Source organism: Mustela erminea, chromosome 1, assembly GCF_009829155.1.
Source record: "Mustela erminea isolate mMusErm1 chromosome 1, mMusErm1.Pri, whole genome shotgun sequence".
In the NCBI taxonomy this organism is placed as follows: domain Eukaryota; kingdom Metazoa; phylum Chordata; class Mammalia; order Carnivora; family Mustelidae; genus Mustela; species Mustela erminea.
This window is the reverse complement of record NC_045614.1, coordinates 105,936,434-105,960,941: the sequence shown is the minus strand read 5'-3', so window position 1 is coordinate 105,960,941 and position 24,508 is coordinate 105,936,434. Positions and strand designations below refer to the sequence as shown.

Below are 24,508 nucleotides of genomic sequence, written 5' to 3'. Positions count from 1 at the left end.
GAAGACTGCCTACTGGTTTCTTTTTCCTTCAAGTAAAAGCACACCTGGACTGTGAAATGTTTCTCAAGACTCAGTCCTTCACCCTTTGTCCTATTTCTGACATTCTGGGCATGGATATCCAGCATCTGAAGTTCACTTTCCTCTATGCAAATAGATTGGCTGGGTTTACCTTTCCCTCCTCCCATCTTACAGCCAAACAGTAACTGTATCCAGTTTTCTCTACACCCCAAAAGTTTACTTGGGGAAAGCAAAGAAGAGGAGGGGTAAAAGCTGCAAACACCCCATTCCCCTTTCACTGGTCTGGCCAATAGAAGGCAAAGTGGTACCTGTCTGAACAAAAGCCTGGACCAGACATCTGAGCAGCCAGGAGCTGAAGCACACAAGTAGGGTTGAACCCAAGTATCTTCACATGTCTCACTGCCTGTCTGCTGTTATCTTGTGCCAGATCTACACTCTTCCCATCACTGTCTTGGGTAGCTCCTGTATGACTCTTTCAATGACAGAGACTGAGCCATGTTTGGAACCAAAGTAGAGTATCCAGGGCTTAAGGGCTGAGGGATTTGCACTTGGATTGAGAAGGCAGATCTCATCCCCACTACAAAGGGAGCTAGGGCCTTTCCCTCTCTAGCTCCATCCTGGGGTAGCATCTCTGTGATTGCTGTCTCCACTCCCATGGCCAGCTTTAAGCCCGTGTCTATAAAAATTTTAGCCATACCTGTTTCAAGATTCTATTTCAAGTGGTATCTCCTCTGTCAGGTGGTTTTCCTCATTCTATTCATTTTCAAAATTAATTTCTACCATTTATTATGTTATTCTAAAATCTGACTGTGCAGCATATCAAGCAATCATTATTGTTTCTTCTTCTCTATATTGATCTGTGTGTCTTAATAGTAGCACTTTCCACAGCCTATATTGTGCATAGAAGGCAGGTGAACATTTTTCCCGTGAAATGTGAGCTCTATGAGGGAGGAGACAGAGCTCTTTTCCTCTGGACTCCTCCCCAATCCCACCCCCACCAGCCCACTAACCACTAGCAAGTCTTTGCAGTTTCTAATTCAGCACGGTTCTGATTTCACTCTTTGTTCTTCCATTTTATTCATGCAATTCCTTACTCACCCAGCTCATTCTATTTTTCTTGTGGAGTTTGAAGACCTACTTTTCTCGTCTGATTCTGTACTTAGAACTCATTTAACTTAACAAATTAAAATAATTGAGAAGTAGTTCTAGTAAATTATTATATATATTTTCTGTGACATTCATCCCTCACCACTGGAAGGATGGCTCCGAGTAGCACCAAGGTAGCCACACAAATCCCACAGTCCACCTTCGCTAAAGTACCTACCAGTTGTCAACAGTTGGGACAGTCCCCCAGAGGTCCAGCCCATCTTCCGTAAGGGTGCCAGTCTGGAAGAAATTAGAATTGGTGTTAACACAAGATTTAGAGCTTTTACTTACATCATGACTTAAACTAAACCCAAGCTCCCAAGAAATCAAAGTAGATCTAGTTGTCCAAAGCCCCTCTTTGTAAACATCAAATTTTAAATCAGAGAAGGGTACCTGAAGGAAAGATTCAGCAAGTGACAAATGGTTCTCCCGAAGCCTATGTTGATCATTAAATGACTCTAGATACTAGTCATTACAATAAAATGTGAGTGTTTTGTTTTTGTGTGCTTATTGTACTTGCTATTGTTCAATGGTAGGTGCTCAGGGAATGGAAATCCAATAAGAACCAGTGCGAGTCTGACTTTTCAGTTGGCACCTGCTGTCTTTCTAAAGCAGAGTTCAGAATTTTTTCTTTCTTTTCAAGACAATTTAGTTCATAGTGTGCCATCTGGTTCATAACAGTTTTATAAAATATGGGTGACATGGTGACTGTCCAGATTGATAATGAAATGTTGATAAAGGACTTTGAGAATTTGGAGATAATGAAGTGCTAATAATAAATATTCATTAATGCCCATGAAAGACTTTTATTGTTAGATCAAGAGGAAAATGGTTGGGAGAATTTGATTTTCTGTGTTATGAGGATATTTGTCACATAATGTAACAGAGAAAGCTACATGAAACTAAGTACTATCACAGCACTTTGAATTTGCTCTTTGCTTCAGAGTCCACTATTAATTACAGACACTGGTGTCTTTATGCAAGAAGCCAACACCCAGTGTAAGCATGAGGCCACACTGCTTCAACACTATCAAGGCTAAACAGAACACTACCAAAGGGCTGGGGTGTGTCCTTCAATACTGACACCCAGGTCTCTGTCATCATTCTTTTAAAATCATTTCTGTACAAGGCACTGAATTTTCTAGTCTTCTATCAATGACATTTCTGTCATTAAAAAAACATAAAATAGGCATAATGCTTTACAATGAAGTGCTTATGATGCTCCCAATTCTTACAACTGAGTAAACAGGGAAAGGACATTCTCAGGTTAGAGATGAAAGGAGCAGCCTCAAGGTCCAGTGGCCTGCAGGTTGAAAAGAAAGAGCCAGAATCCAGCCTGTCTAGATAAAGTTAAATAAATTTTGTAAAATATGCAGAAAGACAAAACCCATACTGGACTTTCAATTAAAAAATGAAGGAATTTTGGTTTCATTAATTTATTTGGACTTCCCAGAAAGCTAACATGTTTTGTGCGAGTTATTCCTTGAAGAACAACAGCAAAAATCTGTTTGCTTCATTTCCCTCCTGCAATTTGTAAGGGTCCCAACCTGTGTGTTTAGATTTCAAATCCTCTTAAGTTTTTCCATAAAAAAGTTAGTAGCTTAATTCAAACTGAAGTGTTTTCCTGATGATCAGATTATATTTTTAAACATCAATATTTTGAACATGAAAACAGAATTGATACCAAAACAAAACAGGAATGGGACTGTGTTATTTCTCTGTGCGAAAATGATCTTTATACAATAAAACTAGACATGAACAGAAAGAAAAGTAAATTATAGTTGCAGTAGTAAAGGGAGTAAGACAGAGAAAGCAAACTTCTTAGCATGAATACTAGCCCAGGCATAGGATGAACTGGATAGAAAAGAGAGAACTTGTTTTATAACAAAGCAACATAAACTGGAAATATATGGAACAGATATACGCAGAAGCCCAGTGGTGAATGTCTTCAAAATGGAAATAACAGTAGATGGGGCTTCAGTCCATCGTGGGGTGCTTTATTCCAACAGCATATTGGTAGAGTTTTACAATGTGAAATCTAGAAAGACACTTAGAGATATTAGAGTTCAAACTTTTTCTCTTAAAAGATCACACAGAGGGACGCCTGGGTGGCTCAGTTGGTTAAGCAGCTGCCTTCGGCTCAGGTCATGATCCTAGCGTCCTGGGATCGAGTCCCACATCGGGCTCCTTGCTCCGCAGGGAGCCTGCTTCTCCCTCTGACTCTGCCTTCCACTCTGTCTGCCTGAGCTTGATCTCGCTCGCTCTCTCTCTGACAAATAAATAAATAAAATCTTTAAAAAAAAAAAAAATCACACAGAAATTTAGTGTCAGATCCAGGATCTGACTTCCCATTTTGAGGATTCCCAATCCAGAGTTCTTTGCACTCTAACATGCTGTCATGCCACTGGGGTTTGGCCAAGCCTGCTGAGAAGCAGTCCTTCAGCTGTTCTGGCAAAAGAGCACATGAGGATGCGGAGGAAAAAAAACTTTATAAGAGATGTAAAATGAACATCCTCTGGAAGAACTAGTTTTAGAAACAGATGACTATGAAATGAACGTGTTTTATAATCTCCTTATTTTACAGGCACTAGTGAGGCTCCTGGATAAGTACTGGGAATCCCTGCCAGAAAACTTCTCAGGGGCTGTTCTCTGGTCCTAAAACTAAAAGGAGGTTACTGTTAAGTTAACCTTAGTGGTTCCTGATGAGTGGGGTTAAGGGCTTTCTTGTCAAAGGCAACTTGACAAGAATAGGACAAAAATAACTAATCTGCTAACCTGTTCTACTTCCAGCTCGGGGCCAAGACCCATGAACTCTACTCTTGGTTTTTCGCCAACTGCATTCAAAGGGACAGGAGTTAGACTCCTCCACCTCTACTCTCCATTTTTGCCCTTCTTGTCTAGGACAATGTTCCCAGATAGCTTTTTGTCTCAGTCCTATCTCCCCTCTGTCCCTTCTCACCAATTACCCTGGATGAAATAAATAAAATACCACCTATAACAATGTCACCCATCTTCTTACAATAAATGGTAAGACCCCCATTCTCCTTCACAACAAAACTCCAGTCCTTAGCTTGGCACATCAGGCCCTGAGCAATAGGACTCACTCCTCTCTCCACCTGCATCCCCTACCACGCAGCCCCCAATCTAGCCACACCCCACTGTCCTCTGTCCCCTATGTGCCAAAGGCCCTGATATCACTGTGCTGCTGAACTGCTTGCTTCTGAGGCCAGGGCCCACTCTGTGTAACACCCAAAGCCACACCTCTCACCCATGGCAAGTAACTTCACCTCAAGGCCTTGTTCATACCTCTTTCAGCATGCATTTCACTGTGTTATCATTGTCTACACTTCTGCTTTACCTGCTTCCTCAGCTAAGTCAAGAACTTCTGCAGAGCAAGGAACATCTCATTAACAGGGCTCTTGGCCAATGCAGATTAGATAAAAAGTGGCAAAGCCTTTATCAATTACTCAAATGGGAATGAAGTGGAGACACGGAAGAACCAGGCCAGGTCCACTGTGTTATAGCAGTTAAACTGACCTGCCCAAGCAGAGGCAAGATCTGATCAGCAAGCAACTGTGGCTGAGGTCCCTCCAAATCCCCTACAGGAGAGGCACCGGAAGGGGTCTTAGAACCTGTCCCAGAATAGCAATCCTCTCCATTTAGACATACTTCTCCCCTGCCACTTCTAGGACCCTAAGCACAGGGACATATTCGCTAGTGTGGAATTTTGCTAACCTGAGGATCAAAGGAGAAAGGAGGAACTGAGTGCATAAACAGCCATGGTCCCCTCCCTCCCTTTCCTTAAAAGAAGCAGAGGAAATGAAGGGGATATGCTCAATGAAGCACAAGACAAACAAAGCACTTCAGAGAACAGAAATGTCCCAACATTTTTTGCCTGAAAAGTCAGTCGTAGAAGTTTTTATAATAGGAGACTGTTTTAAAACCCCACATGAGCACAAAAATATTAAATTTTATAGGAAAGGAATTCATGATGTGATAGCTAAACCACTTCCTTAGGACACAGTAGAGTGGTCCTCTAGAACATGGTCTCACGCTAGCTCACTGTATGACCTTCTCTGGCTTCAGTGTTCCCATCTGTAAAATGAGTGCAGTGAGCCAAGCATTCTTGGAGTCCTTTTCCAGCTCTGCTGTACCTTGAAATCATTAACCTCCAACCTGGAAAGTTTAGATCATACTTTGTCAAAGCACACGAGGTTTATTTGCCCACACATATTGATTCTCTGTGGGGAGATACAGAAGATTTTCTTTTTCTTCAGCCTCTTTTGTGCATACACGATGCCTGTGGTCAGGGCAGCTGGCAGCACAGGTGGGACAGTAACGGTGAAGAGGAGCAGGGCCATGGTCGTGGTATCTCTTGAAGAAGCCTGGGGAGGGAGGGACATACAGATTAGCTCAGCAGAGCAGGCTGGCACCCTCTCTGGCCCCATCTCCTATAATACCACAAGAGTATTCAAAGTGATCTGGCTTTCTTGGTGGGACTAAGAGCTCTTTTGGGTGTGCCTAAGGAATAGACTTGTCTCCCACTGAGAACAAAAGGGGACTCTGATCCCTACTCTATGTCCATCCTGCCCTTGGATGATTCTGTTTCTTTTAACTTCGCATTCTCTCCATCCAGAGCACCGTCCTTCCTCTGCTCATCATAACACACTGTCTGGACTCCCAGGCACAGAGACCACCTTGAATTTGTAACATTTCACACACCAGCTTGATGGTTAGGTTATAAATCTCTCTCAAAAGCTTCCAAACTCCTTTGGGGAAGCAGCTCTAGCTTATACATTTTTGAAGTCATTTTCAAGTTCATCTTCTTCATTTCTAGATACAGAGTCTTAGCACAGTTTCTGACAGAGAGGAGGTACCCAGCACATATAAGAAATGCATGGTGACCTGATAAAGATGATGACCAAGATTCTGCTAAGATCTCAGCATGTATTATCTGTTATAGGGAGGTCAATAGTAAAAATACTTTGCTCTCACTACTCATGTTCTGGGGCAGGCATTGTGTTAATCAACATACATTATTTAGTGATTTCTCATGGCAACCTTATGTTGTAAATACTGTTATTTTTTTTCTATTTAACAGATAAGGAAAGCAAAGCTTAAAAAATTAAATAACTCCTCAATCCACCTGCTAATTAAATGGTGAGGATCTGAACGCTAGTCTGTCCCACTCCAGGGTACAAATATGTGACCATTGTGTTGTATTATTTGGCCGGTTCTCATCAAGTCAAAATCCCAGTCAAGTCTGCAGGAATTCACATGACTGATGAGAGTGGAGCCAAGATCAAATCACAGGGTGGTTTGTTGTATGTTTCAAATACTTTAGATACTATTGGCTTTACCTTAGATTTTGATGAAATCAACCATAATTTCAGCCATAAAATCCTCTTCTGAGTACTGGAAACTCAGGTTCAAGTTCAGTAACAATGCCTGCTCGATACATCATTGGTTCAATCTCAAATTTATTACAAAATCCATCAACTCCTGCTTTTTTCAATTACAGCTGTGGAGTGTTGACCCTGAGAACTCAGCCCTGTCAAGTCCTGAGCCAGTACAAATAGAAGCAGCCAACAGGGCCCCAGGTTATGACCAAGAAGACGGGGTTTGTGATTAGTGTCATTATTTTGGTATATATTGGATAATGAGTCTCACCCAGGAAATCTTCATTCCCAAACACTGCAGGGACTTTTTACTTGTTTTCTTGCTCAACACTCCTGCTCCCCATATAAAGCTGGCACATTGTCTCAAGTTCTAGTCCCATTGGCTGGAGCTCTTTTCAAGATCTATTCTACTGGTACCATTACACCATGGCTTCCTTTGCCCTCTCCTACCTAGAAATACTCCCTGGGGGCTTATATCAGACTGAAATGACTACCCAAAATGCAAGTGTGAGCATGAACCTTGCCTGGAAATTCTTGTGAATCCCCAGCAATATTTACCCTTCTCCCCAATAACACACATAGAATGCACTAAAGTTACCAATTTGGGCTTTGTAATTAGGTCACCCATACCCAGTTTCATATCTATGTTTAGATCCTTTTATTCATAATTTTTTCTTCTTCCCTATGAGCCCACATTCTTAAGATCCTAATATGTCTTACAGAAAGGACCACACAATTCACCACAAAATCAGACTCTCAGGACCAGAAAGGACTTCAGAGGGCATCTACTTCTCTGTCCAGCCAACACAACTATTAAGAGGGACATTCAAATGAAACCAGATACCATGAAGCTTAAAAGGAAGTGGGGTTCCATGCCACATACAGTTCTGTAGAAGTGGACATTTATAATTTTTATTCTTTTTAAGAGAGAGAGTGTGTGAGTGGGGAGAAAGAAAATGGGAGGACAGAAGGAGAGAAAGAATCTCGAGAGCTGAGGGTGGAGCCTGACACAGGGCTTGATCTCACAACTGAGATCATGACTTGAGCTGAAATCAAGAGTTGGACCCTGAACTGACTGAGCCACCCAGGCACCCCTGTAAAAGTGGACATTTAATTCCATTTTGGAACCCAACAGAACACAGAGCAATTCATTGCCTACATAGCCTGTCAGGTATGTCTTCGACAATGTACACTCTCAAATATTTCAACATTCTCAAATAATCCTAAATTTCTAGGCATGGAATTCAAGATTCCCTTCCATGTGACCTATTTCTACCTTGCTAGACTTAATGTCTCAGTTGCTTACTGGTTCTAGAAGACACATCTGCATTTCTTGCTTTGTCCTTTGCTCACTCTAATTAGTATGCCCTTTCTGCTCTCTGGTATGATTGACTAAGTCCCCTCCATCCTATCAGACTTGAGAAGCATGTATTACCTCTGAAGCTTGGGTATTGCAAATACCACACACACAGTAACCTCTCATTCCATCAAAATGGTGAAAGGACTATGAACTTTGCAACTTTTCATAGCTGTGTCATTCAATACAATTTTAACTAACCACATATGGGCACTTAAATTGAAATTAATCAAATAATCAAATTAGTTAAATTAAATTTGATTAATTAAAGTAGTTAAAATGAAGTAAAATTGAAAGTTCATTTCCTCAGTCACACTAGCCACAGTTTAAGCATTCAATAAGCACACGTGGTTAAGGGCTACCAAATTGAACAGTGTATGTATAGAATAGTTTAGTCATCTAAGAAAGCTCCGTTGGACATGCTGACTCACAGAATGATGGGGCTAAAAGGTAACCTTATCTAATCCTTTTGAGTTAGGTCAAGTTCCTTGAGAAAGCTTCGCTATTAAAAACCCTACCCCCAATACTTACTCCATGGTACATATATACACCAAGGGCATAGAAGAAACCCACTACTCCAAGGCAGGCCAGGAACACTATGAACTTGAAGGCATCATTGTATAGTTTGAAGTTCAAAGGCCGAGGGTAGAGGATGGATCTTACCAAGTCCCCTTTGGCAGTATTGTAACCTACATAAAGATAATTGCAGGTGTAGTAAGGTCCTTTAATACAGTTTCCCCCAAACCCAAAATGGTTTGCATCAAGTTAAGGATTGGTTAATAGTGTCATTTGAATATGGAATGAAAACACCATTGCTAAAAGTATATTTATATTTATTATTCTTACAAGATTTCCAGGAACAATAAATGGCACTCCTTAGCCCTGCTCAGTTTCATTTGTTCTGGGAGTCAGTGTTTCAGTGGCTCACACAGTGCAGCTCCTCACTCAAGCGCATGACTAGGGGAAAAAAGACTAAGGAACCGACAGATGCAGTCACCAGAGAAGATGAGCTGCTGAGAGAAGAAGACTTTAAAACTCAAATATGTGTTGAAAACAATAGAAAATTAAGAGAAAAGGAAAGCACAAAACAAGTAATTTCTTAAATATACATGCCTCTCATCATGTCATTTTTATGCTCAAAAACCTTCCAGAGCCTCCATTTTTTACAATAAAGTTCAAATTTCTAGGCATGGCATTCGCAGCCCCATCAATCCAGTAGACTACTATCTTGCTAGACTTTTAACTAACACTGCTCTCAGAAGACTCCAGTGCATTCTTTCCTTTGTGTTTTGCAGAAACAGATCAGGATCTTTTTAGTTCTGTGATAAGATTGGCTCAATCCTTCCCATTCTATCAGGCTTGGCTCAATATGCCACCTCATCAACAAAATGCTTCCTGAATTCTACTCCCATATCAAAATATGGGACTTCATACCAAACTTCATATCAAAAATAATTTCTCCCCTTCTTTGGAGTCCCTATAATACTTAATCACATGACATCTATCACTGTTCTTTGTTTAGATAGCTATAAATTCACTTGTTTCCTGCCCCAGACCACAGTCTTCTTTAAGGTCAAGGAGTATCTCGGTTTTTTTTTTTTTCCTTTAGCCCTCAGGGCATAGCACTTTGTAGGTATCCATTAAAATTTAAGTCATTGGCCACAAAAAAAAAAAAAAATTGACTACCAGAAATAGGTCACTATTTTTAAGTGTGAAATGCTTTAATTCCTATGCCTTGTGAACATCTTGCTTGGCTCCTCAAGCATGGCTTTGTAGGCTTTGGAGAAAAGGAGCAGAGCTTTCTCTAACCTGTTGCTTCAGCATTTTACAAGCTCAGATAAGGGTGCTTCCATGATTACCATCCATTAGTTCCTGTTTATCAGCTAGCTGAGAGATTTTCTTGTGCCTACTGACTACTTTGAAACAAAACGATATTTTTAATTAAAAAAAAATCAGGTAGAACAATTGAATCATAGCCTAACTAAAACATTGAGACAACGAAGTGTTTTGAATTTGTACTTGTGTGGGCTGGCAGAAACAAAGATCACGGGTAAATATAGCGACCTAGGATAGGTCATGGAAGGTATTGGTTGCATCATGGACATAATATTAATTATTTGAGCATGGTGTGAATAAACTGCTTCAAAATATGTTTTAGAAATATGACTTGGTGACAGAGCAAGGGATAGACAGAACAAAAGTCAAGACAAAGTATTTCAGGCCAAAGCTCAAATGAAACAGTCAAAAAAATATTTCTCTTATAATAGTTAGACAGGAGATGATGAAGGGCCTGGACAAAACACCAACTGTGGGGATGAAGGAGAGAGAGACAGGACTTGGGAGGTATTTGTAGAATCAACAGGATGTGGTGCCCTACTTGGTTCGGGAGAAAGTAAGGAGTTAAAGGTGATGTGGAAGGACTGGCTAGATGGTAAAGCCGTCAACAGAAAGAGAAGGATGAATCCTTTAGATGCCTCGACTTTGAAGTGTCTGTAGGGAAACTAAGTGGAGGTATCCAGCAGGGATCTTGAAATAATATCTAGCAAGCAGCACTTTAAAAGGAAAAAGTCCTCAAGCAATGATTTTGGAACTGATTTCTTGGTAATCACTCAGAGTGGGTATAGAAGGAAAAGAAAAGAAGCACGTGGACATAAAACAAAAACAAACAAATAAACCTATAATAACATAGTCTTGCCTTTGAGGAAATCTGCTTCATCTCTGTATATGCTTCATCATAGACACGTGGTTTAACAACGAACCATTCATTTGGATATGGTGGCAATTTAGAACAACAAGGGTCCGACTACAAATGAGTATGGCTGTTATTACCAGAATGTAGCAAACTCCATATTCCCAAACAAAATTGTTCCAGTATAATTTCCCCACTTCTAATCATGAACTAAATTTACAAAAGTGGAATCTACCAACCTGTTTGCAAGACAACTGCTCTCACTGGCCCCTGCCCAGACGGCTTGACCTGGATAACGTCTGTCCCACAGAAAAGGACATGCTTCCGATAATCTTCCAAGCTGTGGGATTTCCAGGCCATGGTGCTGTCCACACGGGGCAATGGTGTCTTTGTGACAGGTATACTTTCTCCTGAAGAAGATTGTCTTTTGTTGATTCCATGTGATCTCAGGTAGTCATTTAGAGCTGGTACTTTCCAGCTTCAAGAAAGTATACAAACACAGCTATTCAGGTCTTACTGAGCATCCCTGAGTCAGACGACTTCTCAGGGATGCTGGTGATGTAAGCAGTGGTATATTTGGCTATATATCAGATATTTACTTAATTTAAATTTACCTATATTTTCCATACCTGGTCTGCATGGGATGCTGTTATAATTTAAAAAGCAGGACTTTTAGCAAAGGGAATTGTCACTTAAATGTCCACACTAGTATTCTTTGGCCCAGATCTATGCTAGGCAATGAATGAACTATAAAATAAAATGTGTATAACTGGGGCACCTGGGTGGCTCAGTGGGTTAAACCTTGCCTTCGGCTCGGGTCGTGTTCCCAGGCTCCTAGGACTGAGCCCCGAATAAGGCTCTCTGCTCAGCAGAGAGCCTGCTTCCCTTTCTCTCTCTGCCTGCCTGTCTACTTGTGATCTCGCTGTGTCAAATAAATAAAAAATCTTTTTTAAAAAATGTATATAACTATTATTATTCCCTTTCATCTACTTGTTTATCGGTCCATTCATCCATTCATTCAACAAATATTCAACAAAAAGTGCTTTTTCTGTGCCAGGCACTGATCTAGGTGCTAAAAATATACTAATAAACAAGACAAACAGAAATCCTGCCCTCAGAGGCCCAGGGGCTAAGCCAATGAAAAGTAGTATATAATTAATAAAAATACAATAAAAGAAGTATTTTTGTAATAGTACCAGGTGATCTGAAGATCTAACCCAAGAGAGGATTAGCCAGGAAAGAGGTCCTGGACAATTAATAAATGACAACTCAAAAGGAAATGAGGCCAGCTAGATCAAGGGGAAGAGGAAAGTATTCTTGGAAGAAATGACAGCAAGAGCTTGCTATGCTCTGGGCACTAAAGATGGCTGAGGGTGTTTGGAACATTGAGTGTGACAGTAGAGGTAGAGTCCTAGAAGTACAGAGATGAACAAGAAATTACACTCTCATACGATCTATAAAACATTTTTCATGATGTTTTTGGAGCTTGTAGTGAAAACTAGAAACCAATATAACAGGACATCTTTTTTTTTTCTTTCCGCATTATCTCAGCTCTATTCTCATTAATTAATACTTCTAAATCATTAGATCAATGACATCTGTCTTCATCTTCCCTCCCTCCTGTGTTCTTGTTTTTTATTTCCCAGTGGTGGGTTGTTCATCCCAATCTGGATATCTTACTAGCATCCCCAAGTCACCATATCTAAATATCTACAATCTATACTAATATTTTCATCATGAAACGTCCTCCTGACTACTTATGGTACCATCCTTTTGTTTACAGTCTCAGAATCACCACCTTTTCCCATGCTTCTCCCTCTCACAGATTGATTCTCCAACTCTTACTGCTTTTGCCTGTGAGTGGATTTCACTGATTCATTCTTGGACTCTTGCATTTGGATTCCAAAGGCTTCATTGGTAACTGCTGACTCATGGTGATTGCCTTATCAATAGATTACCTGTAATTGCTTAGCCCCTTGACATGAAACACATTTTAATAATAATAATTTGAGACTACAGTAGAATTAATACCTCTTTTTTAAATGAGTAAGTATTTCACCCACAATCTGGCTTGATCTCCTGAGTTGGGAGAAACCTTCAGTCCTTCCTCCTATGAGTCTCCTTTGCTATGACGCTACAATCACACTCACTTACACACTCTTGATGCCAGGTGGGTGGGGATTTTCCCCACAACAAGCAATTCTGTGACACTAGCTGGTTGTCCTACAATTTAACTGAATGCAATTCAATTCTCACACTATCTGCCTAGAGACAGCATCAGATCTCATCGCTTAAGGACACAGTCACATAGGACTGTTCCCCCACCCCACCCCCATTTCAGATGCTAGTTGCAAATCTACATTGTCACCTGTGCTCCTGACTAATAAATCTGAGGTTCCCACAATCCCCTTCTGGGGTTCAATTAATTTGCTAGAGTGGCTCACAGAACTCAGGAAAATACTTGCATTTACTAATTTGTTAAAGGATATGTTAAAGGATACAGGTAAATAGCCAGATGAAGAGAAACAGGATGAGGTTTGGAAGGGTCCCGAGTGCAAACATTCTCTCTTGCTAGATTTTCAAAGCCACCACAAACTGGGCATCACTGGCTCTTTTTCCTACACATTCCAGCTAAACCAGGCCACTGCATATCCTATTACTGACTGCCATTCTTTGCTGGTACTATTCCTTTACTTTTCCTGATAGCAGCAGGAAGACGGGTTATTTAAAATACAAAGAAAATTAACTTGGAGTTTAAAAGGATAGGTTTCAGAGACAAAATAAAAATGCTAATAACACTTCCTGGCTCTCAGATTTAAAAAGCATTAGAATGAATTTAAAACTCCATCAGTCATTTGCTAAATGTTCAATTAGCAAAATAACATGTCATATTTCTAATTTGGAAATAGTATTATATTGATTATAGTTACACAAATTCAGGTTCTCTCTCTCCTAGGTAATAACTGAGGGCAAGGACTTGGACATTATAACTTTTTATACTGCTCATTTTCCTTGCTGATATGTAACAGGTTCAGAAGACATATTTTTGCTGAATGCCTGGGTGAACTGAATAAAAACAATTACCCAGGTTTTGCTATGATTGGTTTTTCAAAACTAGTTTTCTACATGATGCATTTTTTACATCCTAAGGTACAAGAAGCTATACAATTTTTATTAGTGATATTGAATATTCTCAGGAAATTCCTTTAGCTGAGCATTGTTCCTAACTCATTCTCTTTAAAACAGTTATGCTATTTATTCTTTGTTTGGCTTTACCAGTTATGTTCTAAGTGGTTTTGGAAAAGGGATAGAACCTTTTTGACAAATCTCCAAATCACTGTATCCCCATTGTTTTTGAAATCAGCCTTCGTAGAAGCAGATATTTAGAGACAGTTTCTACTGTTTTTCTGCTTTTGAATCACAGAATATTAATCTACAATACAGTCTTGGGCTAATATTAGTGAATAGCTTCTGCACACACTACCCACAGTTCTAGTGGCAGGCAGGCATTCAATCAACCAGAGATGGAAGTCATTTGGAGATAATGTTCCAAAGATAACATTCAAATCAGATATGATTTTAACACAGAAATGACTTTCAAGGCTCTTTTACGCTATTCACATATTAATGAGGAGTCTAGTGCTTGGCCTTTCTCAGAATCCCAAGAAAGAGTGATTTGCCTACAAATGTTTAGAGGTCTAAAGAGTCTGGAGAGTGTTTTAGAAGGACAAACACTCATCATCAACTTCCGCTGACTTCTGGGACCTGGAAGCACTGGCTCCTGTGAAGTGGGATTCTGCCTCTTATCCTCAATGAGCCAGTGCCTCCGCATGAAATGCCACGTTCTTGTCCTGTTCTATTTTGGGGCCATTCGACTGGAAGCTGTTTGAGGCTAGTGGTCATCTCTCATTTGTCTTGCCACTCAGGAACAACACAGTGCCTGGCACAGAAAAGGCATTTCCGAACCTTTATTGAATAAATGGATGGACGAACGAATAAATGAGAGAAAGGGAGAAGTGAAAGACAGAAGGAAAGGAAAAGGGAAGAGAGAAAAGAGCTGACCTAGCAACTCATTACAAGCTTGTCTGACAGGATGCAAATGTGAAATCACCACTTCAGGAAATTCCTGTGTGTTCGACTCGGATCTCTGTACACTACCTACACACACATTTCAAATATGTCACTAAGTCTAATGAGTAGAGGGAAAAGGAAGGGATTGTGGCAGCCTCAATACTACCAATCTGTCCCATAATTACTCTTAAGAGAATGAGGGGCCTGTAGTTTTAGGCCCAGGTTCTCAGGTCAAAAGACCTGGATTTGAGTGTTTTACTTTCTTCTTGGCATTTATGTTCGAAAACATGTCATTGGAAATTTATGTCACTTACCAATTCTCGTGGTTTTTTTTTTTCTCCCCACTAGACTGTCACCCCCATGAGGGCAGAATCTTATCTGCCGTGTTCACTGATATATCCCCAGCACCTAATAAAGTGCTCCATAAATAGGAGCTAATACACATTTATGGAATGAATAGATGGATAAATAAATAAACAAATGAATCCAAAGAGCAACTCTACCACTTTTAAAATGTGTGACTCTAGGCAAATGGCTTATCCTCTCTGGGCCTTAGATTCTCCCACCTAGAGAGTTATAGATTGAATGAAATAATATATGTAAAACATTAGCATAATGCTTAATATATACAAGAATGAAGAGAAATGAGCTATCGTGCCAAGAGAAATTTCAGAACATTAATAGAATTTCCCCCACAGTATTTATTCCCTTTTGCCTCTTGACTGCTTTGTGAGGAGCTGTAACTTGAAGGGGTTCGCCTCCTTCAGAGGCAGAAAGGACTGAGGAGTTGGTAATTGGCTTTGGGTCTCAGAAGTCATTCATAAGTTTGACCATGAACTTTAGAGACCACCTGAGAATAAAAATAAAACTTTTCTGTTCACTATGCCTTCCCTCTACTACTTTTCTAGCTAAATAAAAATCTCTGGATTGGAAATTAGAAGGATCCAAAGGAAACTTAGATATTATGTATCCCTGAGAGAAGCTTAAGGAAACACTCTTAAGCTTAAGGAAAACTGAGCAAAAGGTACCACTTGGCTTCCTTTTGCAGGGACACAGGCCTGAGACACTTCCCAAGTCCAGAGTGGGGAGTGAGGGCAACAGACGGAAGAGTTACCCTAGACCAGACCTACCTTTTCAGTCCCTTGCATCAGGGGACCCGCCAACTGATGGGAACGACTGAATTATACCACTACTTACTCTCAAGGATGGCAAATTTGGAACAAAAATTAAAACTGTTTAGTTATAAAATTAAATTTCTTGCATAATTGAGCTTATGGCAATAGGATGAAGCTAAGGAGATGAGGAGGAGGAAGATCCTATAATGGGCATGTGCTGTGAGTAGGACTATCCATTTGAGAGAAAAAAAATGATAAGGCACAAGAAATGAGAGCTTTACCCCTCTTAGAATTCTCCTCCTCCTCCTCCCATGGTCCCTCCTGTTTGGAAGCAAAAGCTACCTCTGACCCTGACACTTGCTAGCTGACCAGTCTGGTCTCTCTCCACCTGGGTTTCCACATCTGGAAGTTGGGTATTATAACAGCTCTTCATTTATTTTATGCTATGATGAAGTGAGATATAAAAGTTAGTTATAAAATGTAAATTGCTCTAGAGATGCTAGGAGTATTTGCTATTTTTCTTCTAAATAAAGACATAAAGACTCCCATATATGCAAAGGACTGGTTTGCACATAGAAAAACAAAACAAAACAAAAAAAAAAACAAACAAAAAATCTGAGTCAAATTTGTGGACAAATGCTCTAGGAAGATTACGCATTTTCAGGAATCTAAGCATAATCTGATTGTTCAATCAGGATCCTTTTTACAAATAGTGTACATGAGTGGGCAGATCTATGTTGACTGCATAATAACGTATTTAAAGCATGGTAGTATTTAGATCTTTCTGAAGAAAACAATGAGAAAGAAATACATGTACTTCTATTTTATGTGTTAGTCCCTAAAATTGACATTTATTAGTACTTAGGTTACATAGATATTAATGCTGGTGACCTTATTTTTCCAGAAACAGACCTAAGAAATGCCACTTACTTCTTAAGGTCATTTTAGGTCAATTCTGGAAAACTGTGGAAAAGCAGCATTGTTTACCCTCTCTACTTCTCCGGAACTCTCTGAGTTTTCCTGGAATCAAGGCAAGAACGATGTACCCAAGTCAGTACACCCCGGGGCACAAACCTGATCAGTCCTCCCCTGATCAGCCATGCTCCTTTGCCAGTGAGAAAAGCCATTCTTCACTGGCAGGCTGCTGGAAATGTGAGAGAGTTGCTACCTGGGAGTGAGGAGGACAGTTTTTCTTGGGCCTGAGGTTTGTGCATCGGGTACTATGGCAACATTCTGGATGAAGGATATGATCAGTATGCAAATCCTCATCGCTATCATTATAAGGCAGTTAGATTTCAACACACTAAAGGAGTATTTTGTAATTATACTGAGCATATTTATGTTTACTACATTTTCCTGCCTCAATTTTAAATTAAGCAGACCCATTTTTAATATGAAATCTGCTTATGTTGAACAATTTAGGAATTGGTAATGTACTTTACATTTAGGTGATATTAAAAACGTGTGTGTGTGTGTGTGTGCGCATGCACATGTGCATGTGTGAGTGTATTTTTCCTGTCTTTAGCAACTCGGAAACAGAAAAATACAACAATTTGTAAGCAGCAAAAACCAAATATTTTCTATTTTGTGTTAGTGTATGGTTTCTTCTTATTATGATGTCCTGTGTATTGCGGGGTTTTTGGACTGAAGAATATTTTATACCTAGTGCCTTGCTAATAACACAAATTCAAGTGAACTTTACAAAATACAATCAAGAATAAGAATGACAGTTCAAACCATTACAAGAAAACTGGCTTTCTGCCCAGTAAGATCAACTGGAAACACAATTCTAAAGAACAGAACTTTTATATGGCCTTTCCTTGAAGGTTCAATTCAATCTCCTTCCCAGGGAATCCTGGGGCTCAGTTTTCCATCTACAGAGAGTAGGGTTGGATAAAATCTCTGCACCCTGCCAATTGTGAGAACTGTTGGTTTCCTGTTGTGTTGTGTTTGGATAGACGTGTAAACCATATTCATGTTTATGAAGATACCGTGCACCAACTAGTCTTATGCCTTCACCCGATTCACCCGATTCACCCCACCCATCAGGAAATGAATCAGTCACATGCATTAGACTTTTCTTCTATTTAAAAAATTTTGTATTTACTGTCATTTGATTCTTAAGTTATTAAATGTTTCCTCTTTGCATATTATGGAGTCTCCATCTGCATGAATAGCCTAGTTGTGTCTCCCTCACCTGTCTCCCCACATCTTAATATCAGGCTGGTATAAAGCAGGTAAGGATGTGTTGATGCACTTTGCTAACTCTTGGCCTAGGTGTTGGACAGGAAAGAAGAAGCTCCATGACAACAGCCTACCTGTGAGCATGCCTTCATTCACCACACAGCTTCCATCAATCAGAATAGCATCACAAGGCAATGAGAATTTTCCTGGAAGAATAAGAGTATCTCCAGGAACCAAGAGACGGGATTCCAGCTCCTGCAAACCTACACAACAGCAAAGGTTTCATGACTGGCTGATCTATTCCTGTTTTTACTGAAACATGCAAGTGGCTGAGAACTCTAAACCAACCTGTTGACCAAGGACCATTCTACACATTCACTTGCTCCAGCTCTTTTCTGCTCATTTGTAGAACCACAGAAGCCAGATCCATAGCTAAAGATTACCAGAGCAACAAGATTTTACCTTGATCTTAGTACTTGGGACAGCTCTCTGTCCATAGGAGATACTCCAGGCTATCGGTCATCTAAGAGGTGCCCCTTTAATGCTGCTTACTTGCTGGGGCTGGGTTCCTAATCCACTTGGCACACTTTGTATTGGGGCCTAGTGTAAATCATTCAGACAGCTTCTGCTGCCCTAGGCTGAAGCTCCTCACTCTTTGCAAAGAACCATGGCCTCCCCACCCCAGGCTAAATCCAGAGAAAATGCCAAATGCCCAGCCATCAGCAATTTACAAGAATTATTCAGGGCTAGATTCTGGATAACGGATTGAAATGTTATGATTCGGGGTCTGTTTGGGATGGTTATTAAGGGAATTCAAAAAGCCTTAAGAAGGTTTACTGAGCAACATTCAAATGAGTGAAGTATGGAAGGCAGAGGGAACTGGAAGCAGCCCAGACACTGGGTGTAAATGATTCAATCAAGGCAAGGCATGCGAAGTACCCAGGTTACAAAATTCAGTGAGGGGTTCACCTTCCGGGTCCTGCAAATGCAGAGGTAATTTAGCATGATCTTTCCGCCTTAAGTTTTGCATCTTAGAAGCCTTATTTGCCTCACTTTAGCCCCAGACCTGGGTTTAATCAGAGAAGACTTTTCTCCTCAACTAATAATCAATAACAGATGAGACTGATTCCACCCTGAAATATTAGGATGCTGAAGCTGACAGAACATATCACTTACCTGTGCCCTTTACGGTGACTGTAACCTGGACTTTGTTGTGATCCTCCACAAGGTTGTGCAGCTTGACTGATTGCTGCCAATTCAAAGTTCACATTTAAACATCGGATAGTCCATAACTTGAAAACCACATAATCTTAGTACGGTAAAAACAGAGCCTGCCATCGCAGCCAAAGTGACTGTGGGCAAAGGGTCAAGTTCTGCTTTTGATGCTTCTGCTTCCCTACCCCAACCCCTACCCTGGCCATCCCCCAACCAGTAGCAATAAATATGTTAATACATTTAATACTATTTCAATTCCAGGAAACATAATGCACAATCAACCTGCCCAAGGACCAACACTAAGTCCTGAGGCTGCACTTCTTCAAGGCACATGGTGAAGCAGGGGAAAGACAAGACCATGAACATGTTACTTTCCCTCTTGGGACCTCTTTCCCATCTATAAAACAATTAAGCTGAATTTGATCTTTACATTGCAAGAGCCTGGGAATATTTGGGCTATTTTGATTTTATGTGGAACAGCCATCCCTTCCTTTATAAACAGGTGGATTTTCATCTTGGAGATGTTTGCAGACTAGACCAGTGTTGCTCGTTTTGGAAGCCTGGCACTTCCAGTAAGGCATTATTATTCAACCTAACTCCCTTTTCCTCATCTGAAAATGGAGACAATAGCAGTATCTGTTTCAGATGGCTTTTAAAATTTAGTTAGTGTTTATCTTGGTTCTCCCTTTGGAGGTACTTATTACCATGGTAAGAGCTCAGTAAGTACTAATGATTAATAAAAGTTGTTGCTGGATAAACAATTGTTGAAGTGCGTCAGCTGGGAAGATCTGCTTGGGGTGGAATTCATTGAGATATGACCCTGGGCAGAGTGAAGGAATTGGAAGCTGCCCGGAGAAGTGGAGGCAGAGTCTCCTGAGAAAACTCAGGAGAGGGGAAGGCAGAGGTGAGAGAGTATATTCTCCACACAGTTCCCCATATAGACTGTAGGGGGCGCCATCAGCTGGAGCGTTCCTGGAAGGCACAGCCCTGCTCACCTGGATACTCAGAAAAGATCTGAATACTGTCAACAGTACTGAAACACAGCCCAGCTTAATGCAAGTATAAAATTTTCCTTTCAGATGTTAGGGTCAATTATTTTTATCTGTCCTATTGATGATTTTTAGCTGATGGTAGCCAGTTTCACCAGACTAAGACAAGTATTACTCACAATTACGTAACTTTCCTCTTGAGAAATATAATAAATTCCGTGTTTTTATTTACACAGAACAATTTATTCTTTACTTCAATTTTTTTTTAAAGATTTTTTTATTTATTTGTCAGAGAGAGAGAGAGCGTGAACACAGGCAGACAGAATGGCAGGCAGAGGCAGAGGGAGAAGCAGACTCCCTGCCGAGCAAGGAGCCCGATGTGGGACTCGATCCCAGGACGCTGGGATCATGACCTGAGCCGAAGGCAGCTCCTTAACCAACTGAGCCACCCAGGCGTCCCACTTCAATTTTTTATAAAAAGCTACATTTCGAACATTTGGACCAACCGAGTGGAAGAAGTGATATTACTTTTTAGTTAGGTACATATTCAGTGCCTTAAATTGACTTCCTGTGGCTTGCCAAGTGGGGCATCCATTTTAATGATGGATAATGGTGAGAAAGTCAGCCTCGGTTCTGTGACAAGAAAACTGGATTCAGTCAGGATTCCTGATTTGTGGGTCAGGTTTACACACTAACCAGCCATGTACCCCTATGTAAGAAATTTCACATGATAAGTTATTTGTTCCTTCTCCCTGAACAAGTGACATTGAATTGAATCATTTTCAGTTACCTTACAAAACTGAACACATTGAATTGAATCATTTTCAGTTACCTTACAAAACTGAACATGGTCTGATACTGATTTATTTTGCATATCAGAGATTTATTCAAAGCCCCCAAGTCTTCATAGGGGAAATACCCAGCGTTTCTAATGGCTCACATTTATTACTTTTAAACGGTTTAGAACATTAAGCAACTACTCTGTGGCAGGCACAGTGGGTAAGCACCTGGAATGTATTGCTTGATTTTTTTTTCTACTCCTCAAACTAATCCGACAATGAAAATGTTATCATCTCCAATGTACATATAACAAAATAAAATCCAAACAAAAGCAAAACCAAGACAAAATAGGGGCTTGAAAATGTTAAAGTAACTTGCCTACAATCATTCACTTACTAAGTATTAAGATTGACAATAAAACCCTAGTTCATCTGGCTCTAAAGCCTTCACTGTTGATGAATACATTCTCCTAAAGTGCTTGAAAATAGCTTTTTTTCCTGTAAGAAGACAAATAACCTTCCTTATAAATTTCTTTAAGTTACTTTCTTGCTTAGCAAACTCTTTTAGTCAATGCCATGATAACTTCAACCTAGCTTAAGAGGATGATAATCAACACATTTGGAAGTGGTGAAGTATGAGTTCATAATGATTGACTGTAACTCTCAAAACTCATTATGGCATCAAGCCGGATTTATTCATCAGGCTTAGTGTTCTGCGAGACCTGTCATGCTTCCGCGCCTTTGTTCAAGCTCATACTCCGAATGCTCACTCAGGTTTTCCACTAGCAAACTCTTCCGAATCCTTCACATTAAGCCCTTCTCAAATGTCACCTCCACCCTGTATGTCACTAACATCCCCAGAAAGGATTAATTGTTCCGCTGTCTGTGTTCCCACCAGTATTAGTGAACTGATCACATTCCATTACAGCTGTTTTCTTGTCAGGTGTCCCCTGGGAAGCAGGCAGTTCAAAGAAGACCCAAGTACTCATCCAGGTACCCTGGGAGTCTATCCCATAGTAGGCCCTCAGCAAACACTTATTTAATAGAACTGAATTATTTTACTCCTCCCAACAACACTGGAGAAGGATAATGTAAGCATCCTCTTCCAGCTAATGTACCAGGAAACTCTACAAACGCTGGTTTCTATGACAACGAACCAGTTAGGAGAAAGGGAGGGCTGTGATGCTGCCCTGATTTGGAAGCTCGCTGCCTGCTGCCTGCTTTTCCTCAGGCCCCCTCTGGTTTCTCCCGTCCCCGTTTAGTGGGACCAGGATCCGTTTCCAAGACTAATTTGCATATTGTTATTACTCGGCATCTGTTGCTGTGTGTCCTTGCGTTTGCTGTGGCTGGATTTCCTCCAGAGATGAGTCATGAGGGCATTAACTCAGGTATCTTTTGAGTCCAGTTCCGTCATGACCGAAGGCAAGGCACTGTGGGTCAGATACCCTCCGCGCTATTTCTAGCAGCGGCCTGTGGAGCCAGCGATGGAGTGTGCGAATCAGCTCAGTGTAAATACAGCTGAATGCCAACCCAACTTGCACTCACACCTGCACCAAACTTGTTAGGGGCTGCCACGGGGTTTTTCTCGGCTTAGGCAAGGTTACTCTCTCTCTTTGCGGCGTGATTTGGCGCTAGGTTAGGTAGAGAATGATAGCTTTTTCCGCTCCTGCCGACACCACTTCTCCTCTTGCAATTTTCAAGGCTGCTATTTGTTTAGCAGGATTTAGAGAGGGCTGAAGATGGTCCTTCCATTCCTGGCAAAGCCTTTCCCCAGTCTTTTTTTGAAATAAAATGATCAAACAATGGTTTACTGCTGCAAGGAAACTCCTAGGTCGCTTTGAAATTTTGTTCAGTGGGACGGTGTGAAATACTTGCCTTGGAATCAGGAAACCTGGGGCCATGGTCTTCACAGCCACGGTCACACCGCAAGCCTGAGCAAGTCACTTCCCTCCCAGACTGTTCCTGCTCTTCCCTGGCCGGTGGTGGGAGAATACAACCGTCACAAGTGTATCCTTTTAGAGTTTGCCCTGCCCCACACAAGCGCCTGTTACGGATGTGGGAACCCACTTTAAATAGTGAAGAGCTAAAGAAATACTGATTGTTGGGGATTTGTGACTTCAACTGCAAAGATAAGTTTCAGGAAATTGGCTTATTTGCAGTGGTGTTACCAGTCGCTTTACAGGGTGTCAGATAAGCTTTGTTAACAAACAGGAGATGCTAATGGGATTAGTGTCTCTTTGTTAAAGAATTCTTGGCAGTACTGTGTTCAAGTGAAGTTCCCAGGCCAGTCGATGCTTTAAGCAAAGGCATTTCGGAACTATTAAAATGTAGAAACTGAATGTTCAAGATTCATTAACTATTTTAAAATAAATATTAAGAAAGCTACAAATGGAAAAACAGAGCATACCTACTCTTGGAAAAGGAGAACTTGATAAGCAAAACAGGAAACCCAGAAACCCAGGAAAGGAAAAGAGAAACATATTTGACTACACATTTTTAAATACCTGGGAAAAGTCAAGGTCAAAAGAAAAAAGATGGATTAATAAAATGAAATTTTCCACATGTACAATGGATATGAAGAGACAGTAAATAGAAAAGAAAAATGCATATATCTATTAGAGAAAAATGTGTCTAATCTCACCAATACTCAGCGAAATGTAAATTAAAACAACCATGGGACATAATTTAAAAAATGTTAGCTTGAAAAATTATAAACATTAGTATATAACACCAAATGCTGGTGAGGATCTGGGGAAATGGATACTCTCATATGTTGCTGTTATTTTATTTGAAGAAAATAATATCTCAGTATCTATTAACATCCAAAATACATGTATCTTTTGATTCAACAACATGGCTTTTGGTTGCTTTGCTAAAAAAAAAAAAAAAAAAAAAAACTGTGAACACTAAAATGTAAGGATACATCTATAGTGTAGTTGTGTGTAATTCAGCATACTTACGGAAAAGTTGGAGAGGAAGCCCCTATTTTCCATAAAGAAAAGGATTGTTGAATAACTTATGATATACCATGGAATGTCACACCATGATTTTTGAAACATGGTTTAGAATTATTTATTCTAAACTATTCCTGGTGGATGGCCACTGAATGTATTGTAAAGTGAAAAATACAAGTTTCAGATTAATACTCAAAGTACATTCCTGTTTTAATAAAACAAATTAATAAGTATATAAATAAATCTCCATATAAACTAATATTTCTGTGCATCCTATAGAGTAGAAAGAGTGAAAAATATGTCCACTGATGATGCCATTAATAAATAACTAAACAGATGTATTTGGATCCTAGTGCTTGAAATTGTCGTTTAGTGGATTCCTCTGGAACAATAGCTCTTAAACTTTTAGCATGCATAGCAATCACCTGTAATGAAACTGTGAAAAAGCACAGATTCCTGTTTTACCCTGAATATTTTGATTTAATAGGTCAAGAGCTTAGGAGACTTGAGTAATTCTCTCACTGAAACATTGCCCTCTAGAGTGAAGAATCAAACCTATTTTTTTCTGTAACCCTTCCCCCAGGAATCTCCG

General features: G+C 40.2%; 1 protein-coding gene across 3 annotated transcripts in view; it reads right to left on the bottom strand.

The window, feature by feature from the left end:
- The window catches only part of ATP13A5 (ATPase 13A5), a 105,169-nt gene that overhangs the window by 48,541 nt on the left and 32,120 nt on the right, over positions 1–24,508 (bottom strand). The window contains exons 8-13 of one of the 3 annotated variants that reach the window (XM_032337717.1): positions 19,156–19,228; positions 18,114–18,242; positions 10,849–11,019; positions 8,452–8,609; positions 5,361–5,549; positions 1,343–1,404 (exon numbers count right to left, since the gene is read on the bottom strand). In XM_032337717.1, the coding sequence (XP_032193608.1) occupies positions 1,343–1,404; positions 5,361–5,549; positions 8,452–8,609; positions 10,849–11,019; positions 18,114–18,242; positions 19,156–19,228 (782 nt within the window). The remainder of the gene's footprint in view (positions 1–1,342; positions 1,405–5,360; positions 5,550–8,451; positions 8,610–10,848; positions 11,020–18,113; positions 18,243–19,155; positions 19,229–24,508) is intronic. The other 2 variants (XM_032337725.1, XM_032337731.1) reach the window with 2 other exon arrangements.